The sequence below is a fragment of the Scatophagus argus genome, chromosome 6, assembly GCF_020382885.2.
Source record: "Scatophagus argus isolate fScaArg1 chromosome 6, fScaArg1.pri, whole genome shotgun sequence".
Lineage (NCBI taxonomy): Eukaryota > Metazoa > Chordata > Actinopteri > Scatophagidae > Scatophagus > Scatophagus argus.
The window spans coordinates 21,250,629-21,276,970 of NC_058498.1; the positions used below are offsets into that span (position 1 = coordinate 21,250,629).

Consider the following 26,342-nt stretch of genomic DNA (forward strand, 5'->3'; position numbering starts at 1 on the left):
TAAAACAAGAAAAGGCACTAATAATGGTTTCATACAACGTACACTGGGATGGCTTGGATTTGTGTCTGAGTAATCTGTCTAAGTTCTACTGAGTGCAACACTGACTCTGTGATTACATCAGTGCCTTTAGCCAACTCAAGGACGACCAAAATCAATGCTCTTGATGTAAATGCACAGTGGGAATTCACTTTAAAGCTAATAACATTAAGCTCAGAGCACTGCGATGTGAGCCCACATTGTAATGTTATGTAAATCTGACCATATGACAGCTTCATTTAAATCGGAGTGCGCAAGATTATGCATGATAGTGGCCCATTTTGCTCCCTCGTGTTCATCTCTGCTTCCCGGTAAATAATTCAGGCCATAATTCTGCGTATTAGAAGAAGACATTCAAAAAATGCCGAAGCAGGCCCCCGGAGACTTGACGCTGGAATTTTATGCAGAGGAAGAAATTGGAGGGTACATCATGTTGGCCGGAGGGCCCATCACTCATCAATTTGTTTGTAAACACCAGATTTATGTGCAGTAAAGCAAGTCCTCGGCTAAACTGCTGGAGGGTCTCTCGCTCTCTCTTAGTCACACACATGCAGGCAGACACACACACACACACAGCTCCAGTATCGCCTGCAGCATATTTAGCAAAAAATTACTAGGAAATCTCCACGTTGCTGCCATTCCGAAATCCTCAGTTTACTAGCAGAGGAATATGAGGGTGAATACGTGCTTTGTGGTTCATAGTCCATGTCAGAGGCTGGAGAGCAATAAGCTGATGATATAATCACTGTATTTACTGTAAGCATCAGGTCAGCTGCGGATAAATATTTTTGTTTGATTTCAAATGCTAATATGAATCACTTCTCAGTGACCACAAGAAATATCGTGCTCCTTTGTTGATGATATTTCAAATAATTCAGTTTTTAATAGTTTAATCCAGAGAGAAATCTCTGTGCCTGCTCTTGCATTTCTGATTGCTGCTTCAATTTAGCGTTCTGCAGGAGAGAAATGAAACGCGCACCGACTTACTGCTGATGTGCGGCACACAAGTAAAGATGACAAATGGAAAGGATTAAATCAAAAGGGTCTTGGGAAGGCGACATTAAAAAAAAAAAAAAATATGAGGAGGCCCTTAAATTATTCTAACAACTCCATCAAGCTGATCCCAGCAGTAAGCATACTTCATAGCTGAATGCATTTGCTGATCTTGGCCATGAGACGAGGAGAGGAGGAAAAAGAGGAGACTGCACTGCACACTGTATCTCTGTGTAATTAAACCGTTGTCCCAGATGTACACTCCAAAGACTATTGCAAGTGTAGGATTTCTATTAAGCAGGTGATTCCAATTCGTCTAAAGAGCAGTTGGGGACTCACAGCATCAGACGGGAGGAAATGAATCAGAGCTGTGTAAGCACAGGGCATTTGCTGCCACTGAAGGGCTTTTAAACGACTGTTGAAGAGAGTGAAGTAGCTGTGGGTTACACTGGTGTGCTGCTCAGGAGGTCACTAGGAGGTCTTAGAGGAGCATGGAAAAAAGACAGAGAGAGAAAGAGAGATTTTGATATTTTCTATAAAATTCAATTCAAGAATAAACTAAAAGCAAATGAAGACGCAGAGACGTGATGCTATTGCAAAGCTTTTATTGAAGAAAGAAAACAACAATCTTTGACTACATGCCCCTTCCAAAGATCAAGAACAGATCGGATGCTTTAACAACAGAGGGTCAAGCTCTTTAAGGCAAGTTTCACACTCGACACCATTTAGGACTCCGCTGCTGCAGTCGTAAGCACCGTGTCTGACGGAAACATTACGGTATGGATTGAGAGTTGAGCCCAAACAAAGGGATCTTTATATGCTTTGGTAAAGACAAGTAAAGATGGCTAAATCTTTGAGTGAGGCACAGTGCAATATGAAATGCACACCAACAGCACAGAGAGTCTATGCTGCTCAGTCAAAGGCACTTTTACAAACATGGACAGAACAAAGACAGTAGGCAACACAAATACACTGAACAAATAAAAAAAAAAATCATTAAACAGTCTTTTCTCTATACTTGTAGCATCAATCTTTTTGAGAAGATTGCGTGATGTGCTCACAGGCTGTTCTTACAAATACCATAAGCAGCTTTTTAATACAGCTTTTACGGCATGTCAACAACCTAGAGGAGACGTTTGACTCTGTGCTCATGAGCCAGGCCAGGGCACACTTTTTGGACAAACATGCTAACAAGCCAATAATATAGTATTTAGAAACATTTAATTTAAAAATGAAACCATAAAATGGCATTAATCAATATCAGTATGAAGTTTTAATGTTTGCCAAGCAGTTTGCAATAATTTAAACTGCCACTTGTTTTCTGTATAAAGAAATCTGATTTAAAACTGTGTGTGTTTTTTAGTCACTTTTGATGATGCACATTATGATTTGATATGAGAATGTGTCAGCTAATGTTTGCTTATTTACACAGTCAGCAGACAAACAAACAATAACATAACAGTGTTCACTCTCTTTTAGCGCAGTTTGGGTTCTGAGGGGAATATGTGGCACTTAAGCTGCTAAATGCTGCGTTCTGTTCACCAGCTAGTTAACTGTGTCTGTCTGACCGACGACTGAATACTGTGGGTTTACCAGAACTTTTTCACTGAAAACAGATGATTGTTACGACTAGAAAGACAGCTGATAACAGCAGTGGGACTGAACCAAAACAGAGAAGCTTCAGGCAGTAAAACCAAAGCGAAGAGCAGAAGGAGGCTAAAATACTCTGTAGAGCTGCATTACAGAGTCAGGTGATATTTCTCTGTGGGTTTATCACTATGAGTGACCTCATACACGTTTGATCCATTGTTAATATAAACATATTGGTAAGTGCAGCTTTAAATTACAGCCTGTGTGTTGGCAAACAGGGTCAAAGATTTAACACAGTAAACTTCTTTTCTTATAAATTGCATAAAATTATCCTTATCAAAGTGGAAAAGCGCTTTCTCTTCCATATACTGCTGTCATATTTTCTCAAATATGCATAAGCTGTGAATGTGTTTTCAACAGCAATTCTAACTGATTGGCTGCATTACAGCAGCCTGGCATTCCCGGACTAATTCACAAATTCATATTAGTCTGGGTCCTTTCAGTTCATCTTCTGTTTACAAAGGGTGATATGAACAGATGCAGGCCAAATGCCTATGGATGTAAAACACCCAGTCAGAGCAACAAAACATGTGATGTAACGCTGAGTGACACATGCATGTTGCAGCGGTGCTTGGCCAACTTTTAAACAGGAAAGATATGGTGGCCTGATCACAAACTTTCTCAAATTAGAAGTAAATAATACATTAAAATGTGTTTTTAAAAATACTTTAGGCCAGAGTTACGCAATGCAGTAAGAGAATCTTGATTCATATTTGATCAGCACTGCCTAGCTCCACAGTTCAACTTGAGTTTCATGAGTCTGGACGGACCTGCACACTGGATGCAACTGGAAAGACATACAACCAATCAGAGCGACGAGACAATGATGACCTTTCAGATCTGGGCCTGTGATTCCTCTTTGTCAGTCATCGTACCTAACCTGCCCACGTTCAATAGTTGTGAAATCTGTCTGAACGGGAGGGTGACCATATGTGAGCTCGCAAATTCAGCTGGTTCCCAGGTTAGCGCCACAGGTCACATTAAAGAAATTGATGTCTGACTGCTTACTGCTACATTTACTAAACATCATACAGAGAACGGAAAACCTCTCTGGAAAACAAGCTTTTTTTTTTGCAATGTTGTGAAGTACAGTTTTGCATAGATGTTGATGTTTGTAGCTCATAATCACCATATGCTTCCTCACACTGTCACTAATTAAGTTAAAAACGTCAGTAAAATGATTCAACTGTGCAGTGGTCGTGGCTGAAAGCACAGTAAATGCTCCTACTACATTTTGCTACAGTATTGCAGTGACATGTTTTCCTGTAAAGCAACAGTCAGAAGCAGATCTGAATAATGGATACCATTTTGATTTCAGAAAACTCAAAAGACTATTAAGAAAACAAAAGCACAAAGGTCTACTCACTAACTTTTAGAGAAAAGTAACTGAATTAGAATTTAAAATGAGTATCACTGTACTACTTTTGGTACCAATACTGTTTTTAAATTAATCAGCTGTGGATTTTTTACTCTGCCTGGTTAGTTGTTTGAAATCTTCATTTGTGTATTCGTCTCCAGATGGCAGATTCTCCTGTCTAACTAACCAGGCAGGTCAGAAAGCCTTGTATTGGCCTTTAGAGGCTAACTTAGCTGGATCACCAGAAATATCTCCGTCAGGTGAAACTTAGCAACACGTGTGACATTAAAAAACATATCGTGTGCATTTTTTTGTTCTCTGTTGCCTGACAACCAGCGCTAATCAGATGACTCACTGAGTCAAGTGTCAGTGGTCAAAGTGATGGATCTAAGTATGGACCAACTGTAACTGCTGTGATACACTATATGAGTTGTATTATTTTTAAAAGTAGAAAATAAGGAATGTATGTGTCTTCTGTAACTAAGCACATACAGATTTTAGGAGTTTTCGCCCACAGTTTGATCTAACTTTAATCTACACTGATCTACAATCTACTTTGAATAACTGATATAACACAATAAAGCATACTTGGAATTGCAGTGAAGTGTGTCTATTGCTTAAGCTTTATGACACTGTTGAAACACTACTCAAGGACTGCACTGGTCAGCTGTAAAAATCTGCTGTCTTTTAGTTTTTGTTTGTGACTGTCTTGATGTACTGATTCCTGTGGAAATGGAATTGAAGTTTCCTAAGCGTGCAGAAGACCAGCTGTGCAGAGCTTTTACTGTGTTGATAAGAGGATAGGAAATACTCCACATAGAGAATGTGTCCCGGGGACTGATGAATGTCAAATTACTATTCACTCTTTATTTATTAATGGGCTCATTAGCACAGTCATTTTCAGTGTGTTAACCTGGTTAAAACGCTGACCCAGACAAACAGGTCACAAGGACCTTGACGTAATCAGACTTACTGATCACAGTAGAAGCAGTATATAGAGAAGATTTGATTGTGTGATCACTTTCTGATATCCAAATTAACTTACTACATCATACTACATCTTAATGTGAAACTGAAACTGTACAGAGAAGAGGATTCTCTGAAAATCATAAATAATTCCTCGGTTCCTGGTATATCCATCCACATGCTTGGTGAATGTGAGACATGCTGTCCTACATAACACTTTGTTTTACATATATGACTGTAAACCAATCCAGCTAATAAACAGACAAAAAGTACTCCACTTTAAAGGTACCCTGTGGAGTTTTTCTTTGTAAACAAATTAAACTTGCATTTATGTTCAGTGTTTCTCAACCAAAATAAAGCATGCTCAATTCAGTTCCCTTCTCATTAAAGGGTAAGTCCATTGTCCATGTGTATTTGAACATGGCCATTGGTGGGGTTGAACTACACACACAGGCACAGGCACAGGGGCAGCCACACATAGTGGGCAGGTTAAAGTATATGTTTCGACTGAATTCACACAAAAACCAGCAAACCAGCCCCTTCCCACAGGACTGTTTGGTGCTCCCGATCGTAACCGCCATCAAACAATCAGAAATCCGACTGACTGCTTTGCAGGTACCAACGCCATTTACTCTCTCCATTCACTCTGCAGCTCGATCGACCTCTGCTGCTGTTTGTCGCTCTGTCTCCATCGTTGAGCTGGAGAGTAACTTTAAATTGTGTTTTTACTAACAACAACTAACAAATCTTGAAATTAAGGTTTACTAATAATCTAAGATAGGAGTCTTCTTGTTGGATGCTTATGATTCTTTGCATAGTACGGTCAATAACTGCAGATCAGTGGAACAGTGTGGAACCTGCTCACAGGAAATCTAAACAGTCACTTCATGCAGAGGTTCTGATATGAACAAGCCAGATGGACACCTAACACCTTTTTTACTCTGGCAGGGTGAGCTCCAGGAGTAGCCAATCAGACTCTGTGCCTATGGTGACCTAACATCACACTTGATGTGTACATGGTTCAAACAAACTGGGCACTCGCTCATAAAACCATTGCTCCACAGCGCCACTAGTGGTCAAAAACTCCAGAGGGTACCTTTAACTCACCATCATCAGAAGTCCTACAACTCATGTTGCTCTGGTAATTACTTTGAAATAACTATCAAATAGGTCAAACTACTGGTCAATGACTTTAGGATGGAACAAATAATAAAATAAGTCATTTTGGAGAAACTCTCATGGTCCCTTCTTCGCCCAACTTTAAACAAACACCAAATATAAAAGACTAGCGTCAATGGTACGGTCAATACTGACTAGGAGCACAGTAACACACAAAGTCACACAGTACCAAGAGCATAGTTCCGATTAAAGGATTACTATAAGGACACTTATGCTTGAATCTGTACAGGTAAAATATTTCCTTATTCATAAAAATTTCTCATAAAGTGTCGATGCAATTAACATTAAAAATTGCATAGCCATCTCAAATCTGTTAACTCTGCCAGACTGCTTACACTACAATCACCAATCTAATCTACGCAATTGCAAACAAGAGAAAAAGTTACTTATTTATCTGCTCAAAAAGTATATCATTAAACTCCAATACAATGTAAGGCTGGATCTATATGAACGGAATGCCATGATTGTACTGCTGAGGCCAATAGAAAATTATCTCTATACCAAAAAAAAGCAAATTTGATTGGAAAAGACAAAGAACATTTAAGTTCATAAGGGAATTGTATTCCACAGTTGCCTGTGGCGGATTTTGTCATTTGTCACTGAGAATAACTATTTGTGATTCCTGTGGTCCCAAGCAACATAATGTAATGTTTAATATAGCTGCATACAAAGCAAGTACACAGTAAATATGGCAGTTTCAGTTCAGCTCTTTGGTGTTCAGTTATGCAGAACTGTTATGCAATAATGAGTCTCAGTGTGTAATTGTATCCCTATTTGTGTACCGTCTGTGGATTTTCATTGCAATAAACACTAAAGAATAAAATGAACATTCTAGCCAACATACTGTATGCTCATGGTTTTTCTAAATATTGCTAAAGCTACAGGCATATACACGCCTATCCATGATGTCTGCAGGGCAGACGTGGCAAACATTTTACATGTTTTGGTGGAGTTCATGCTAGATCACCAAGAACCAGTCAGCAAGAAATATTTGGGCTTACATGCACACATGCATACATGTGCGGTGAACCGTGCCTTGAACGTGCCAGTTTAAGGTGATTATAATGTGAGATAATAACACTGAGAGATGAGAGTGATATTAAGCGATAGTTTGATATTTTGGGAAATATTCTTATTAGGAATAAGAGTTAGATGAATAAACTGATGCCACTTTTATATCTGTACAGTAAATAGAAGGCTACATCTTTAGCTTAGCATAGCATAAAGAAAAACAGAGAACCACAGTGAGTCTGGCTCTGTCCAGAGGTAACAAAATATGCCCACCAGCAGCTGTGAAGCTTACTAAGTAACATGTTATATCTCATTTTATCAACCTGTGCAAAAACTGTAGTCTAAAAACAACAAACCGAGGCTTCATAGAGGGCTATGAGGGGGGCTATATCTTGGCCAGAAACAGCTCATAAGTCACTACAAAGCTGCAAATGAAATACATATTAATTAGTGAGCTTTTTCAAACTTTGGACAGAGCCAGGCTGTCTCCAGTTTTTAATGCTTTTTATGTTAAACTATCTGTCTGCTGACTGCAGCTTCAGATTTAGCATACATACATAAAAAAGTCATCAATCTACTCATCTTATTCTCAAGAAAGTGTAAAAGCATATTTCCCAAAATCTTGAAGTATTGCAATATACTTATCGACAACACAGTTTAAATAAACACTTCTTCTGCTGTGATTGTACCGAGTCGATATATATATATATATACATGTATGCAGATGAACATGTGATGCCATTTCTTGTTACTGATTGATACTGAGTATATATAGAGGGCTACATACGTATATGCTGAGGAATGCAAGCTTCTGTGGATCTGTATGTTTGCGAGAAAAAGAAAGAGAGAGGGAGGGAGAGACCGAAAGAGAAAGAGAGCAAGCATTGGGTTATCACAGTGGAGGTGACCGGGTGGCAGGTCGCTCAGAGGTCAGTGGTGGCCTTGGCGGTGAGGGCCTGGATGCGTCTGGTGTTACAGTTCTTGCAGAGGACGTGTCCGTCCAGAGGGTAGCAGCCCTGGTTATCCCCCTCTGAGAGCAGAGAGCCACAGTCCTGCAGGACACAGATACTCTGTTAGTCTACAAATACAAACAGAGTCATTAGCCTCGCTCACTGATCAGCCACATTCATACGCTCCCTGTGTTCACACTCTAAATGAGACATTTACTGCGGTTTAAGAACTCAGCCAGAGTCAAAAGCTACAGGAGCCCCTTTGCAGGCTGAAACCAGTGTTCTGGTTTTCTACCAGCTGGTGAGTCTGGAGGGGCAACAACTGGTTCTTACTGGGGCAGACAAAAGATCCTTTAGTCTTAAAACTTTATCATTAAAGGGTTTAAACTTTCTAAGTTTTCTCTTTGGAAGTATTTATAGTTGGAACAAACAGCTCTTTTAACAGTAATTATAACATTTGACTGCTCTTTTACACTTTCAAGATGAATTTATTTCATCTTGTCTCTCCCAGGAGTGGATACGTTGATGCATCCCTAATTACTGTTCATTTCCCTGTGATAGGTATTTATACCAGTTTTGGCCTGTTGCTAGTAAGGAGCTGTGTTTGCTAATTAATCTTATTTTTTGTCAGTAAATGGTCATTATTATTATTATTTAGCTATGGTAGGAGCATGGCTCAACGTACAGCAATATCAGTCTGTGTGTTTCTCAACAGCTCAAAGGATCTATTGGATTAATTATGTTGGATAAACGATATCATTCATCATCTATATCTATCTATCTATCTGTACGGAGAAAGAGATTTGGATCTAGCACCTTTAAAGCAGTGCTCTACACAGTCATAAACCATGCGGATAGTTTCACACACAATACACACAATGCAATGCGTTATTTTCTCATTGTCTGTGACACTGGGTTACATTCTCAGCTCCACTCTCTCACACACACAAAAACACAACTCGGTCTACTCATGTCTCCCTGGTGACAAAATTCTTCTCTTGTTGAGCCCCTTCAGCTGAACTAATCTGCTCTGCTTTCCTTTGACCTTTATGTCTGCCAAATGCTCTGTGTACTCACACTGGCACGGCTCTTTGACAATGTGACACGTTACTTCTCTTTTAGCCGGGCACGTCATGTCTCAGCGGCGCTTATCAGCCAGCGAGCGGCGGCTGACAGATTGGTTACTCTGTAAGTCCATGAACTTTGCAGAGAAGAGATTGAAAGCTATTTCGAGGCAGGTAAGAGAGGGATGATTCAGTTGTCTCGCTGAAAAGGTGACTCGGGGGACGGGCATGCACACAGTGTCTTATACCTTCATGCAGTAATGACTGTCACCATGAGCTGTGAAAGATGTACGTAACCTCCACTGCTAATTGTAGGGAGCTGACATACCAGAAGAGACAAACACACAGAGATCATACCTCACAGCGGTAACACTGCACATGGAAGTCACGGTCCAGGGCCACAATACGGACCGTCTCCTCCTGGCCCGGTGCTGGCATTATAGGCTCAGAGCACACACAGCAGCGTGGAGCAAACTTCCTGTCAGACACAAACGGGAATAATAGAAATTAGCTCCCGAAACTGGGAAATATTGTTGTGAAGTATCCTTATACATTATCTTGCAGAGCGACGCTTTCTGAGACTGTGTTCACACAAGCAGGGCTGCATCTCTTAATTTTCATTATCATTATTACTCGTTTGGTTTTTTTTTTTGGGTTTTGAAAATGGTGAAATATCCCCACCAGCGTTCAAGGTGAAGTGCGCAAAATGCTCCACTTGTCTGGCCAACACTACAAAAACGCAACAATAAAACTTACAACAATTAAACAGAGAAACAAAGTGTAATAATGGAACAGCAATAAGAGGTGTGTCATTTTTGTTTGATATATCAGCTAAATAAGTCATCATTTATTCTCAAAAGTCTTTCTAAATAATTTTCAATCAACTGACTATTAAGTCTATTGACATTTTCAATCTGTTCAGCATTTCCTAACCTTTCTGGCATGTGATTTAAAGTCCACTTGCAGTCCCTTTGCAAAAAAGTGAAGAATTTAACAAAATAAACATGGATCTGTAGAAATTAGTTTCTTCTCCTTTTAATCGATTCATGAACCCTACAACTTGCCCCTCCCTGCTTGTGCATTTTTAAATATTTATTAACTTAACCACCAAGGTGACTCTAAAAGCTAATTTTGCCTTTTCTAAAATATTTCAAAGAAACAGAATATCTGAGGAAAAGCCGACGCTCACAGTAGCATTTTCAGGCCTTCAAATCAGTAACTCAGGAAATGTTTCAGAAGGAAGAGAATCATATCCAACTGGAGGATCAATGAGGATATGAAAAGCACTCAGATTTCAGGCCTTGTCATGTGACTGAAGGCCTGCTCGATACTTCTGTTTCACATGCTGACTGAATGTCTGGGAATCAGGAAGTGCAGGGGGGTGTGTGGCTTTGGGGAAGCACAGCCATACAGTATTAGCCAGAGAAAAAGCTCAAGCTCGGTCACGACTATTCCTCGACACAAAGGGCTGCGCTGTTGAGGTCACACTTGTCACGTGGAATTAAACAGCATCCCAGTGCAGCTTCTCCACAAAGCTGAAGCACAGCACTCACACCAAGAAACAGCTGTTTACTTCTGTTTCCCTTCTGGTCACTGAGCAAAGGAACATTTCTGGTAAGGTGGAAGTTATGCAATGGGTGGATTGTTACACAATGACAGGAATTTACTATTAAAATCATGTCTACAGCTGCATCTCATAATGACACTGGGATTGTGACACTGCCCGCAGAACTTCCCGAAAAGAAAGCACTAAGATCTCATATTGACTGGGCTTAGTCAGTAAAGGATGATTTAGTCACTTGGAGGCAGTGGAAAAACCTTTGATATATGGCTTAAGAGATAGCAAACAGTTGCCTATTTACATAGCACACTATTTATTTGGAGATTTGGCACTGGTTTCTAATTGGTGTCCACCAGTTCCTGACAAAAACACCTGGCAGCTAGATGAGTTACTTTCTTCACCAGCTGCTTGCTAGCATGTGCTGTACTGGGAAGGAAGTTTCATAGAGTTTAGGGGAACTACCGAGTGATAACTCCCTGTATGAGCGAATTACACTAAATTTATTCAACTGAGCAACTGTTAATATGGTTATGCTGATATGAACAACTCATTAAAAGGATTTTTGGTCATTTTGGGCATATACTAGATCCCTTTCCTACTGGCAGTTAGATAATTTTCTTAGCTTGGCTTAGGAAAAATACAAGAACCAGGGTAAACGTGTCCTGCTTATTTAACATACTAATATGACACTGCGGTTGTGTGTGTTGGTCTCTACCAATTCCCGGAGGATATATCTGACTCTTTAGCTGCTAAATACTTCACTACGTTCACCAGCGAGGTGCTAACTTTGTCTGAAAAGTGTTGCTATGCAGGTAGTGTGCAGTCCAGAACTTTTCACTGGAAGCAGCTGCCTTTTGCATCTGGTGAGAAGAATGATGAGAATGATTGAAGCTGTACATCACAAAAAACATAACAATCACCTGGAAGGCGTTAAAATGTGACAAAGAGCTGAGGGTAACAGAACTGGTTGTGATTTACTTGTAGGGTTGTCATTTTTATCCATTGTTAATAGAAAAAAAACATTGATTTCACATCTGATGAAAACCTAAACTTTGTACTTGTGAAAGTCCTCGATGCAGTGGATGTGGTTGGAAGCGTCCACAGTGAAAGGGATGCCGTCCAGGCTGCGGTGGCAAACCACGCAGGTGAAGCAGTGAGGGTGGTAGGCTTTCCCTGTGGCTCGCAGGATGCGCTCCATGATGGGTTTACTGCAGATGGTGCAGGTCTCAAGGGTGTTCTGCAGACACAAACACACAAACCCACAGACACCCACATGATTACACAACCAACCTGATGATGAATGTGGCGATTCTGATGATTCATTTTCAAAGGCCCTTTGAGCGCTCGTTTACAATTAGCACTTGTCTCCTAACAACTTTAACCAACAGGACAAATTTAGACAAGTTTTCTATGCACCTCCTCCAGTTCTGTTAGATTTGTGATTTTTAACTCCCTTTTGCCAGTGTTACACTTCAGGTGGCTCAGCTCCCATTCGAGCCTGTGCAACAAATAAATCCACACTCAGAACCTTTAGCGCGGCTGTCCTCAAACGCCTCTGAAGCCGAAGGACTCTGATTAGCACTCCTCTCGAAACACAAACAGAGTCATTTTTCAGCTGCCCTCACCCACACTTCATCCTCCCATATGCAAGAGTGTGAGCAGTAAATATTTCCATTTTGTGATGACTGCAGGTTTTCTGCAGCCAGGCGACTGGGCAAGCTGCCCACAGGGGGATGTGGCAGCCGCCTGCCTCTGACTTATCTGTGGCATCTCTCGTCTTAATATCTGCCGGGAGACGCCATTTGTTATTTCAATATTTCATAAATAATGACTGCTTCTCTAAACAGCAATGCAATTACAGAGGGATAGATATATCATGGGACGGTGATCAATGTGCGGCCTGATGTGGCTCTGCGCGAGCTGATGGGCCCTGCTGCCGCTGCTTCTCATTCAGGCATTTCCTGGATCTCTGTGTCTTTCTGTTCTCCACCTTTTTCTGCGCTTGGCTGGGCTAAAGAGTTCACGGTTCAGCTGTTCCCACTGGCTCCCAATGTAGTAGCAAGCTGCCTCAGTGTTTCCAAACACAGCTCGGGGTGTGTAGCAACACTGCGCTGCGTCATCGGCTGCCTCCCAGACACACCGCCGGGCCATGCCGCTTAAAATGACACTTCTGTGACCACTTGGCTGAGGTAAACATCCAACCATCCCCTGTTGGGCTGCCGAGCACATGCACTGACATTTATAGTCTTTATGCTAATGACCGAAGCAGCTTTAAGGGTGATGTTCGCCGAAACTACAGTGCAAAAACGTTCCTGACATGATTCCGTGAGGTGCCTGACTTCTGCTTGTCAGGTCTCCTCGCAACACGATCATTTGTCACTGGAGGGTAAGGGGACATGAGATGAGAGCTGCTGATGTATGACTTGAGGCTGTAAAGAGGTGGTTTGAAAAATGGCCGTTTCTTCAAAGCACTCCTGGAGAGGCATTATTTCATGAAAAGCAATGTGTGCAGACAAGCTCCGCATTCTTATTTGTCTTTTTTCCTGCTCCAAGACGGTAATAGAAATAAACATTATTCCCAGGGCAACATTTGTGTATAAACAATGTCCATATTGCAATCCTGCTCAATCTTGGAAGTGGAATGAAGCCTTTAATGAGCTCGCTGCACTGAGCCCTTGAGGTTTCCCTCACACACGCATACGGAGGCAGAGAGAGGTAGAGGTAGACAGGGAAAGAGAAAGAGAGAGAGAGAGAGAATATATTAGCAACCTGAGAATGTGAGTAAGATACCAGGGCCAAACAGCACTAAACCATCTTCAACTCTTACTCATCTGTCTACATTTCCACTTACTTATTCTCATCTGCCCTTCATGTGGGAATACCTTGCCCTTGTTTAGCTTAACTGGAGCATATGATTTCACAGCACACAGTTCCTCCGGGCCATTGTAATGAGTACAGTACTCAAAAGACAAAATTTCTCTCTCTTTCTCTCTGATGGTAAGATTCTGTGACCTCAATTCTTTCATTCCGCTCAGCCTCTGTTGTTTTTGTATTCACTCGTGACGCCTTTTATGTGGTATTAGGTAACATTTATTAGGCCTGTTACACAAATGTGTGTCTGATGTCAAAACAGAGAATTTATGTGACTTTTGGTATGTATTTGGGTACAACCTCCACAGACGGATGAGCAAAATTCTGCCTAAATCACTTCATGCCCTCTCTGCAAGACATCCAGGTCCTGTGCAGTTTGCCACTAGAGGGCTGTATGTGTCTGCAGATGTCCGGGTGTTGCTTCTCTCCTGAATAAATGTGATGTATTCAAGCATATGTATTCTTTTTTTTCCCCTCTCCCTCATACATTTCTCTAAGTGTTTGCCCAGAAGGCTAAACAAATGTCTAGGCAGATGAGGTAAAGTGAATTTAGGTCAGACAGCCTCTTGCTGAACTGAGGGGTGAGTGGAGTGCGTTAAAGTCAATTGTGGCCCCTTTTCCTCATTGTAAGCTGTTTCCTTTTGCTCCAAAGTGCTATCATAGCCTCGCACCAAACACACTGATGCCCGCACAGTCCGGCTCAGCTTCCCACTATTTCGACAACAACGTTTGACACAGCTGTCTGTTGGAATGAAGAGCGTGATGGCAAACAAAAACATGTAACAGGGAGTTAAGAGATCCCACGTGCTCTGCTGTGAACATGAGACACTGGCCTGACAGAGTGAGGCAGAGACAGACAGTCAACTAAAACAACACAGACATCATCATTTAGTCTAATGTCCTGTCTTTTAGCTACAACATGTTAGCGGTGTGAGATAATCTGACTCATTTCCACATTTAATGAGCTTGTAATGTGAAACTTTACTGGATCAGATGACGCTGCCTTCAGACTCTAATATGTACAGTTCAAATAAAATAGAAACTAGTAGAATAAACAACTATTTTATACTCTTTTTTATTGTTGAGAAGAATACACACAGACCAGTCTATGTGACTTGATAAGAATTAGGGCACCATCTTTTCACTTCATTTGCAGATCCTTTTCTTTCTTTTTTTTTCCAAGTTTACTCAAATGTACTGCAAGAAATCCTGACATTTTAGAAATTGAAATCCAAATATTCTGCACTTAAAAGAACAAACAACAAAAAAAAAATTAAATGAATCGATTCTAAAAATATCATTCGTGGTATTTAAATACTGCTCTTCACCTCTTATAGTTTTTAGATAAAAACTACATAATATAATCCAATGCTTGCATCACTGTTCCACTCACTCAGAAGGTTGAGGATTTATCCCCAGTTAAAATGTTACAATCAATTCAGTCTATAGTTTGTTCTCGTCCATACAAAATACAGCTACAGGTTCAGCACCGCTGGAACAATGATGCGTATTCCATGTTTGCAGATCAAACAGCAAACAGCTGGAAATCTGCTGTGGCACACTGCTAAGTTTAAGCTGTTCACCATCTCCTCTGACCATATCAACACACATTTTACACCTATCTGTTCTGTTTTTCACATGGCCAAGTCGGGATGACAGGAGGCAGGCTGGAGTTCAGTGAGACTGCACGCGATTTATGACCTGGCACGCTGAACTCAGAGTGGGCCAAATTTACAGATGATCTGATTCAGTGTGTGCGAGTGTGTGCGTCCAGACCTTCACAGAATGTGCGGGTCGGTGCCAGGCCATGCTGTGTGAATTAACTACACCCTGTTGAAGAAAGAGCTTGTTCAAAAGAAAGGTCTGAGTGCCGCTGCCGTGTTTGGTTCCCTCTGCAGTGAGTAAGAAACACTGACTTGGTCGTGAACTATGAGTCAAACCACTGACCCTCCCACCTCCTGAGGGAAGGTGTCTCCTGACTTAATGAACCTTGACAAGCAGCCTCTCTCCCTTCAATTGCTTAATATGGGTCAATCAAGCAGGACAAAGACAAATTATTTTCCCAGCAAATATATAATTAAGCACCCAAATAGCAAACAGGAAGTGCTATAAAACAAGAGAAGTGAAGTGGGATATAATAAAGATGAAGGAATGATGATTCAGTGTGAGGTGATACTTCAGAGAATGTGAAAAAGTCAAAGACTGAATGGGTCAACGAAAATAATATCACAATATAATGCAGTCCAAGCCAACATTAGGAAGTGTAAGCAAGGAACTGTTTCTGACACTGAATACAATTCAGTTTCACAGCTGCTCTTCTTCGAGTGAAGAGGAAGTTTTTGGGCCAGTGTGCATCACATGATGGTCTTCCAAGTCACTTTAAGGCTTAGGTGCAGCAATCAGGCAATTCTGGACAGCACCTGAACCAAATGAATGTAAAATCAATGTGGAGAGCATTAAAGCTAACTAAATTAGTTTTTTCCAGATCTAATGGTTGTAGTTAGCTCCCAGTGGACTTCTTAAGCAAGTTTAATCTTTAGGTTTTATATTTATTATCTGATGCTGCTGCTCCAAACTTTTACTAGATAACAACAGCTGTCCAAAATAATGTGAAACTACATTTAGTCAAATAAGTCTTTTAAAAACTAAGAAAACACTGTCTCAGTCTGTGCACTACAGTTGTTTCCTCGGTTTTCCAGTCTTTACTAAGCTAAGCTAAGTAGCTGCTGCCTGGGAATGTTTGACACAGATATAAGCGTGGTGGAAATCTTCCCATCAAACTCTTGGAATATTTCCTAAAATTTCCTAACATGGCGACAAGAGTAAATACTGAAAGTCTCAACGAGAACACCAGCTCATGAGCATCACACAGGCAGACCTTATTCACTATTATTTTGTTAAAAAATACCCTGCATTGCATCTTTTAAAGTGAAGCAGCTGCTGCTTGCAGAGAAGACAATTGCAGAAGACAATTTTAGATCTGCAAAGCACCATTTAACCTTCATTATGATGTCTGAAATAGACTGGAGATGTTTTACTTTAGTTGTTGTTTTACTATCTATCATCTATCTGTTTGCAGAATCCCCCCTTGTTGTACCACACCACAGTCGAATTACTCCACGCCAGACTGTGAATGCAAAGGTCGAGGCTAAAAGGTTCCCGGTGGTCTTCGGTTTACAGTATATTTGAAAGAGTCTTCTATTATTTGAAGTGCTTTCACAAAGAAGAAGCAAAGTTATCTCACTCACAGCTGACTTGGCACCAGCTTCTCCTCATGCATATTTAAAACACAGATTTGGCAAAACTGACCTCACATTGGTGTTTACAGAAACGGATACTGCTGTGTGAATCCTGATCGCGGATTCATGCAGCATCATTTGTTAAAGTCAAAGAAAAATGCGGAAATGTAGCAAATTTACAGTAATTAAGAGGTCTGAGAAGACACCTCAAGCCAACTGAAAAACCAGACCTGACAAAACAACAGATAGGATGATTGTGGTTAGGGTTAAAAGGAGACAAACTTGTTTTCCACATTCTTAAGCCAAATCATGGAGGTCTTGGCCTGCGGAAAATGCCAGAAATCTGCCTTGGTTGAGGGAGGCTGGGAGCTCATTTAAATCTCCACACATTTGCGAGGGGATTGTGGGAGCACCACCCTTCCCTGATCTGTGGTCTGCTCAGGCCACAGAGGTGGAGAGGTCTGTGTGTAGCTGTGTGTATGTGTGGAGAACTGAGTTTGCTTTCAGCTGCTTGGGTTCAGCGATCATGATCATCTCTGCCGCCTCCTCCTGTGAAGGTTAACAAGTGAACAACCCCCTGCCACTTCCCCTCCCTGAGGTCCAACTCACCCAAGACCCCCCAACACGATCCCATCTCTGGCCCTTGATATTAAACTTAAATTTAATTTTACATATCAGTTTCCGGTGCCCGGCGCTCCCTGGCATGCAGACTCCATCCATCTGTCTGTGCAGTTTCTAAGCATCAGGGCCACAGAGTGAGCATATGAGGATACATTAACATGTCTTGACTCCTTTACAAAATCCTGTCATTTATCAGCGCGTTATGTAAATCTCCCACTCGTATCTTATCTGCTGCCTGGATGCAGATGACTGAGGTGTGTGTGTGCGTGTGTGTGTGTGTGTATGTTTCATTTACGTGTGGGTGTGAGCAAGCCTGTCACGCAGTACAAAGTGATACTCCTAATGGTGTGGTAACTCTGAGGATCAGCGACCTTGAAACTATCAGCTGTATAATTCACAGTGTTTGTGACACTCATCTGCGTGCACGCCAGTCAGTCAGGACGAGCGCGCAGAGGTTTCAGTGTCTCTGACCTGAAACGGCCCTGCTTCCTCTGAGCGTAGGTCTACCCTGCTCAGCTCAGCCCAGCCTGTCTGTCTGTGTAATAAATTCACACTGGGTTATGGATGACCAGCGTGTGCAGGAATGGGGTGGCGTCCTGCCAGTGCCTCCTATCCTGATTTGATTTTACACTGAGTTTTTATCTCTGCCTGGACGCTTCATGAGCAGCCTCAGCCCTGCAATCCTGTTCACCAGCAGCTGCTACGCCTGTGCAGGTTTCACTTCTTTCACTTGAGAACATGAGTTTTGACAAAGTAAAAAAAAAACAAAAAAAAAACAAAACTGCAAGAGTCAAATGAGATTTAAATATTCATGCATTCCATTACACTCAGCTGAGTGGCTTTATTTGTTCACGCACATTTCTTTTTTGAGTCACGTGATAATATCAGGCTGCAGCCAACATGAAGGGACAGGGCTGACACACAGATCATGCCTTGCTCAGGCCTTCCTTTAAAGAATAAAAGGTGGCAGTGGGGGCCCTGATCTCTCTCTCCTTCTCTCCAGCTCAGGCAAAGTGGCCGGGCCTGCATGTCTGCCTCTCTGCCTTAAATTCAGCTCCGCAGCAGAATGTGACCCCTCTGGACTTTGGGCAATGTCTCCTGCTCTGGTTACAGAGAGAAACTGACAAAGACCCCGGCAGTAGTGCTCTCATGCCATGAGTTAGAGTGACATTGTGGTGGGTCAGCACTGGGTCACGGATATTTTTCTCCTGCTCACTCCTGGGGGTGGGGGAAATGTGCTTAGACAAAAAACATGAGGAAGGTTTCGAGGGCCCGGTGTTTGGACTCACTCTCTCCTCTCTTGTCCAAACAGTGTATTCTAATACCAACACTCACGCTTTTCATTTACTTGCTTGTAATGGATAGGACAGCTGGATTTCCTGTAGCGCGGATCAGTAATAAGAAATAATGACCTGCTGAGTTTAGTGGGCTCACACCCACTGTACAGAACAATTATACACATACATAATTGTCTTGGCAAGTCAGGAGACGTCCTAAGATGTGAAATCCTATTCATGCAAGTGCTATCTAATTGGCTCACTCCTTTGAGGAATTAGACCGAGTTAATCACGTCTGAATATACGGAACTCAATTAGAACTCTGCAAGCTAATGCAGACAGCCATGAATATTTGATGATGAAGTCAGCAGAAAGCAGAGTCACTCTATGTTCGCGAGCGTGCCTCCGTCGACAAGTAAAACCAGGGTGGGTGTATACCTGCCGTCGCCACTTGCCGTGTGCGTGGCAGCTCTCCCAGCGTAAGCAGCAGCTGTGCAGCCGCGCGCAGACATGCAGAGCTGCCAGCGGCGAGCTGCAGCATCACAACGACGAGCATATGGGGGCCCTGAACTCAGCACGCTGGCTGCAAGCCTCTGGATCTGACTACCTGGATATCAATCACAGAGATCTGACAGGTGTGTGGGTGGTGTGCAGTCATTTCTAATTAGAGCCACATTACTGTCAGAGGAGCAACATCACAAACTTTCTCTGTGTTGTTTCTGTCAGTGTGACTCGATGTGAGGGGAGAGATCAGACTGCAATTGGATGTACTGTATTGTCTATCCCCTCTGTCAATGACAGCAGGGGCTTTAGGGGAGTTCTTGGGGATATCCCATTATTAGGTGGGAGAGGAGTTTAGTACAGTGTGCTGTAGAGGACATCCATCACCAGGAGCCCCAATACAGCCAGCACCATGCCTGTCGCCTCTGGGTGCCACCCTCAGAAACATCTCATTCCTATCTAGAACGTCTGAGCGTGGTGTGTTTGAAAAATTCAGTAAACTCAACTAGAGACATGGTTACCAAGCTTTTTAGTCTGATGTGCCTCCACACTGCAACCAGGTGAACGCACCAATTCCTTCATGAATAGCTCCAAGCATATTCCAAATGTGTTCATTTCACCTGACTTTGGTTGTAGGAGGAGCACACTGTGCAATAGCCTATTTGATCAGACAGCTCACTGGTTAGTGTATTCTGTGTACCACATTTCAGTATCACACCAAACTGGACAATTTACATGTATGTATGCATTTAATCAAAGCAGAATTTCTTATTTTTTCCTAGCTAATTGAGATATTGCATCTTTCCAGGTACCCCCTGGAGCACAAGTTTGGCTGTTTGGGTGGGAAATACTGAAACAGAGAACCATGTTTTTCTTTTCAGGTTAAGGAGAATAACGCTAGTGCTGAAACAATAAAAATAAATCTATTAATTAATCCATCAAAAATAGTTGACAAAAAATCTGATTAGACATTGAAAAAAAAATACTGCTGGCTGCAGCTATTGTGGTGTAAATTAAGACAACTATTGGTATGAAATGCATTTTACTTTTATAAAGCAATGTATTCTTTGTTTACAGCGACAAGTATGTTGTCACAGCATACTGGAGAAGAGGGGGCCTGGATTTTTCCTGCATACACTGACAGTTCAAGTTTACCCAAATGCACGACAGAAATAATTTCTTTTAACAATCTTTGGAACTAAGGTGGAACAGTTATTTGCTCTTCTTTGAGAATCAGACTTTTGTTTAGGAACGTTCCCACAATCAAAGCTGACTGTATATGAGTCTCCGTGGGGAAATATGGCTCACCTACTGTATATACACATTTAGAACAGGTCCAAAACAGAAGACCAAAATGAATCTAACATTGGACACTGCAAAATAAATCCAACACATCTTGATTCTGCATGTATTTTATCACAAAATTAAGTCAAAGGAATACCTTTTATGCCACATTACTCTTAAAACCCGTATTTGAAATTGTAGTAACGTGAACAAAGCATGTGAATCAGGACTAACGCAGACGTTCATATTTTCTTCGGAATACTATCATGCATTTCTTTTTCGAAGGCTTCCCTTACACATAGAGCCATTGAAAATAAACATTTCATATATTTAAGGATAACATGTTTATAGTCAGCAGAAGAAAGCAAATCCAAAAAGTACGCTTTTTACACAAAGTCTGAAAATGTGACCAACAAGGCTGACATCACCACTTTCCAAGACAGACAAACAGACACGATGGGTAAAAGCTCATCAGTCAATCATGAACGTTTCCTGGTAACTGGCAGGTCAGGGCTGCTCTGTGTAGTTATTCCTTTACAATAGCAGAATGGAAAATCTTTTGGAGAGTGTAGCCAATGAGACCAAAGCCCATTTATTTTAAATAACAGAGCCGTAGTACAACACCAGATAATGAACATAATTACATTCAAGCAACTTGGCGTCCGTGACCTTGGTGGTCTCTGAAACTCTGTCAAAAGAGGCAGAAATAGATTAAGGTTTTTGTGTGGGCAAATCCCTATCTCTTTATTACTGGTCTTTCAATATGAAGCACTGCTCCTGGTGTGACCTTGTGTTACTTACATCAGTCTCATTACAGTACACTTAAACTGGCTGCACTTTGGATGATCTATATTCATGGGAAGTGGTAGTATAAACAGGAAAGTGGGGATGTGATTCTGCCTCAAACAGGGAACTGAGCACTGTCTGCAACCCTTTCACCATTCACTAGCATCAGTTAAGCAGACTGAATGGATCTGTTTACCAGCATAGAACCTAAAGCAAAGGGCAGCTAAGCAACTATTTTAAAGTAAATTACGTGGGCAAAGAACCTGGCTGTGGGAAGGCTGCACAAATTTGCAAGAAGTAGTAACAACACTGATATGGATGACGTGAAATGGATTGAAACAGTAGGCATGATACCCTGGTTAAGCAATTAACCTCAGTGACACTGAATCCCACTGCTGAACTTCTTCAAAGACCAGTTGAGCTATCAGATAGTGGAAGAGCCCTTGTTGCTCTTAGCTTTGTAACTAATATGTTCTTGTGGTTAGAAGCACACTTTCAAAAGCAAAAGGAGACAGAAAATTACTATTCATACATACGAGTACAATTTCAAATCAATGTGGTCGCATCTACAAGCCCATTGACTAAGAACATGAAGGCCTGAATTCTCCACGACGTGTGGTGACTTCTAGACTGTAAAGACTTCATTTGCGACACTAGTTTTTGATGTAAAGCTGTGATTATATCTCAAGTTAATATTTTTAAATCAAAGCCTTTCAGTCCTGATAGTTTTGCTGACAGCAGTGGTCAGTGTTGGTATTCAGTGTAGTTTAATAATAGAGGATACTCCCTTTGAACAATTACTTTGTCAAAAATGCTACAGAAGAGCAACTGGTGCATGTGTTTTTTTTTTTTTGTTTTTTTCTAAAAAAGGTAGTCAGTAATCATTGCAGCTATATTCTGATTTCATGCTGTGCAACTAGTTTTCCACACAACAGCAGATCACAGTGATGTTGGGTTACTTTGCTCAGGGGCTGGAGGTGGCAGCTTGTCGCCTGCAGCTCTTCATCTATCAGCTCACTGTGGCTGCTGTGGTCTGTTCTGTTGCAAAACATGGATGAACAATTGCGTTCACATCACTTCTGGTGACAAATACACTATGTTTTCTATGACGGCTTCACATTATACGCCAGTCTGTGCGTTGCCAGTACAGTTAATTAAGTGACATTGAAATTTTGCCTCACTGGCATCAGGAACAAACAGTAATGCTGGATTACATGAAGCATTGTTTCCTTCTTGCACGGGAATGTTGGATTCAATAAGAATGAAAGCCACTCTATAAAGAGGTTAAAAAAAGATGAACGAGAATATCAAAAATAGGTTTTACAAACATACTAACAACAGAGCATAACACTCACCACACACCTGGATGCAATCATAACACATGGTCACACAAAGGATGATGCACAGAATGTACTATTGGCCTTTCAAATGACAGGATTTTCCTCTAATCCTTGTTATACGTACTGCATCTCGTAACCCAGATCTCTGCAGGGTGTGAGGTTCCATCGTTCAAAGAAAGTAAAAAAGCCCCAAACTTTCAACTTTCAACATCTTGATGTGAACTTAACTGCAAATGCCCAACTCAATTAATGAGACAAAAAAACAAATCAAAATGTATGGCTACCTATAAGGGTTTGGTTTGAAAAACATGTTGTCAGATTTTGTCTAAACACATAAATACATACCTAGAAATGTCATCTTAGATCTGGTTACATAATTAGATCTCCAATCACCAGAGACCTAGTTAAGATACCTGGCTGTTATGGAAAATACTGCTGTAATATTGTCTGACCCCACTGGGTTCCTCTCCTATTCGTGAAATTCCAGAAGCCCTGTGATTAATTTGCTCCAGTTTGCAGAAAACATACAGTCAGCAGTACTTTGAATACACTGGAAAATGTTCCACATGAGAGCTTTCTTGGAAAACACGTAGCACTTAAACTCAAAACAGTTGTCCCTCAATAACAATGATGGACAGCTTGCTGTGCGGTGTTTGCACACACTCATGCATGAAGTCTTATCATGTGTGCAAACATGGAATGGGGAAAGCTGTGGGACACCTCAGGCTGAAGGAAAAAAAAAAGAAAAAACAATGGTGACAAACTGTTGTCTCATTAACACAAAGCACTCCATGCAAAACGAGACAATAATTGAACTTCTGTAGAGTTTATCAGCATCATTGTACATTCAAATAGGCTGCGATTAGTCCTCTGTGGAGGCAAGCACTGGAAGTGTCAAGCACAAAGGGTGACTTCTGTGCTGCAATCTGTGGGCCAGTGGTGTGACTGAGGTGGGTTAGACAGAGAGATAGCAGACTGTAAAATCAGGAAGTACACAGGTAACGATAACAGACGGGGGTGAGTTCCTGCACATTACTGAAAGGAATTAATGATATCTAGACAAACAGTTTGAATGAGGCAAATTAGCCAGCAGAAGAGATGGGTCTTTGCTAATACAAATGCCAGTATTGTTCCATAGAACATGTAAAGTGTCAGCCCAGATAAGGAGGCTGCTGATCGCCTACTTTGATACATGACAGAGAACTTTATTGGATGACAATCAGCATGGAGTGCAAAACGTAATCCTGCAATTCCTGGCAAAGAAAATAACAGATTTTTGCACACAATCATGCGGTGTGTTTTCTTCCTGTTATACCTGTGAGGTATTCTATATCTAATATAACACACTACCAAAGGGTGGGCTAATCTATTTCACACTTACACCACTTCACATACGAGTCATAAAAATATAGATAAAATCTAAAAAGTAATTTCCAATATTCCAATATGTATTTGGCCATTATTATGATTATGATGATGATATTTATATAATGATTACTGACGATGATGATTATTATAATTTAATGTTTATTTCTGAACAAAAGTCAGGGCATCTAAGGCTCTGCTGCTTTGCTGATTTTGATGTCTCCATTATTCTTTTCTTTCTTTTGTTTTTGCTAACTTTGGACAGTGGCAGACATGCTCTTTCACTTTGCTATGAGTTTTTATGCTAACTTAAGCTATGCTAACCACCTATAGTGTAAGTACAGACATGAGAATGTGATCAATCTCCTCATCTAACCCTGGAAAAGAAAGCAAAGCAGAGTATTTCCCAAAATTGTCAACATATCATAATATTACAGGAAGTACACTTATAACTTAAGTTAAATTCTTTAAATCTATTTCTAATATATTCTCCAACCTTATGTAAGCGTGATACTAAATCGCTAGGGTATCTCTTCAAGATGGAAAATAGGATAAATAAGGGTTTAATATGCTACTAATATAACATGGCTGGTTGTAAAGGGAGTACAGTATGGTAATCACCAGTCAAAAAAAATAAATTCACAGTGTATCATTAATGTTCATTTGCTCTTAGAGATTCCTAGACTGACTGACTTGGAGGCTAACTTGAAGTTTCCCTCCTTCTCTCTGGGATATGACATTTCTCTTCTGAGACTCAACTCTCACGTTCATTCTCTAATCGTACAGAGGCGTATGACCCTGAGGATGGGAATAAAAGAATAAGAAATTACTTTCATTAAGAAATTCAGATTTCCTCCATCCTTTTGATCTTGTGCCAGAAGAACATTTATGCTGATGAAATGCATAAATAAAGTTCTTAAATTATCCCGGTCCTCTTTAGCGCATGTATCAGAGTTGGAGAACTTCCAGACAAGACAACTACAATCACAGTGAGTGCCTCTGAAAAGGGATGATTTAGGAGATGGCCTGCCACTGGTTTAAATGTTGTGTAGCCCAACTGTGAGACTTTACTGGTAATAAGAGCATATCAAGCCATTTCCTGCAAGTGATGCGAAGGAAAATTGTAACAACGAGTTAATATACTTGGTCAGAAGAATCTACAACATCAGCGTGTGTTCTAACTTAATTCTTTAGATCAAATAATCACCAGGGTGCCAAGATGCTTTCTAAAAAGCATCCGCTGTAAATATCAGGGGTTATTTTTAAGCTGGCCTGGTCAACAAGATGTTTCATCTCTTGTTCACCTCAAACAAAGCCCTGACCTCCTCATTAACCAGCAAGCTGCAAGCTGGCACTGGTACGAATCTAATCATCTTTCATTAAAAGCGCCTTATCTTCAATTTCGAGAGAGGATCATTTGTTTCATGGGTAAATAATTACCTGACATCACTGACTCCAGAATGCATACGAGAGCCTGTAAGAAACCCCAAGGCTGTACTGTATGCAAGCTGCAGGAATGGAACAAGGATATAGCTCTACTAATTTAGCACTGTATCCCTATAATAATGCTACAGGAGCATGATGTTTTTTTAAAAAAATAAAAAGATCGAATCAATACAGCAGAACTGGAGATACCATCTGTTTTTCCACAAGTTATTTTTTCTCATCAAAGCCTGGTACGGACATTACCCACAATGCAATTTAACTGACGACAGTCCAGTCAGAGATTCAGGTGTGTTATGCTAGTAGCAGCTGAGCAGATATGAAGATCGAGCTGCACAGGTCTGGTAAAGTGACTGTGGCTCCACACCTCCAGATTTGTTTGATGTTATCTTACTCTTTTTCACTTTCGAAAACACGTAGTCTTCAGTTCCAAGAAACAGTTAATTGGATTTTGGCAAGTACCTTCTCAAGCTGCAAAAGGCTTCCTACATCTTCTTTCACACATGCATTAATACACCACACATGGCCCGTAAACACAAGCTTTGATGCACAAATTTGGCCGAATTCCCATTCAATGATGACATTTACATTACCAACTTGATTTCTACCTGCAGAAGCTCAACATCATACAGTACAAGCTATGTACAAACTGAATCCAATAATATAAATCGCTTATTTAGAAATAATGACAAAGATGAAACTTTAAAGCTACTGCCCAAAATTTCCAGTGTAAAGGCTCATTGCGTTGCACAGCTACTTCTCGTCTCAGCTTCCAGGAATGACCTGCAAACTTAGCGATGATATTGCTGACAGTATGAAACTCTGACCCTGTCATATCCAGCGACTGG

General features: G+C 41.0%; 1 protein-coding gene across 2 annotated transcripts in view; it reads right to left on the bottom strand.

The window, feature by feature from the left end:
- Positions 1-4,880: 4,880 nt before the first annotated feature.
- LOC124060616 (LIM domain containing preferred translocation partner in lipoma) overlaps positions 4,881-26,342 on the bottom strand; it is a 137,373-nt gene continuing 115,911 nt past the window's right edge. For both annotated transcript variants that reach the window (XM_046391771.1, XM_046391772.1), the window contains 3 exons: positions 11,826-12,004; positions 9,564-9,684; positions 4,881-8,244 (listed from right to left, as the gene is read on the bottom strand). In XM_046391771.1, the coding sequence (XP_046247727.1) occupies positions 8,116-8,244; positions 9,564-9,684; positions 11,826-12,004 (429 nt within the window). In that variant the 3' untranslated portion in view covers positions 4,881-8,115. The remainder of the gene's footprint in view (positions 8,245-9,563; positions 9,685-11,825; positions 12,005-26,342) is intronic.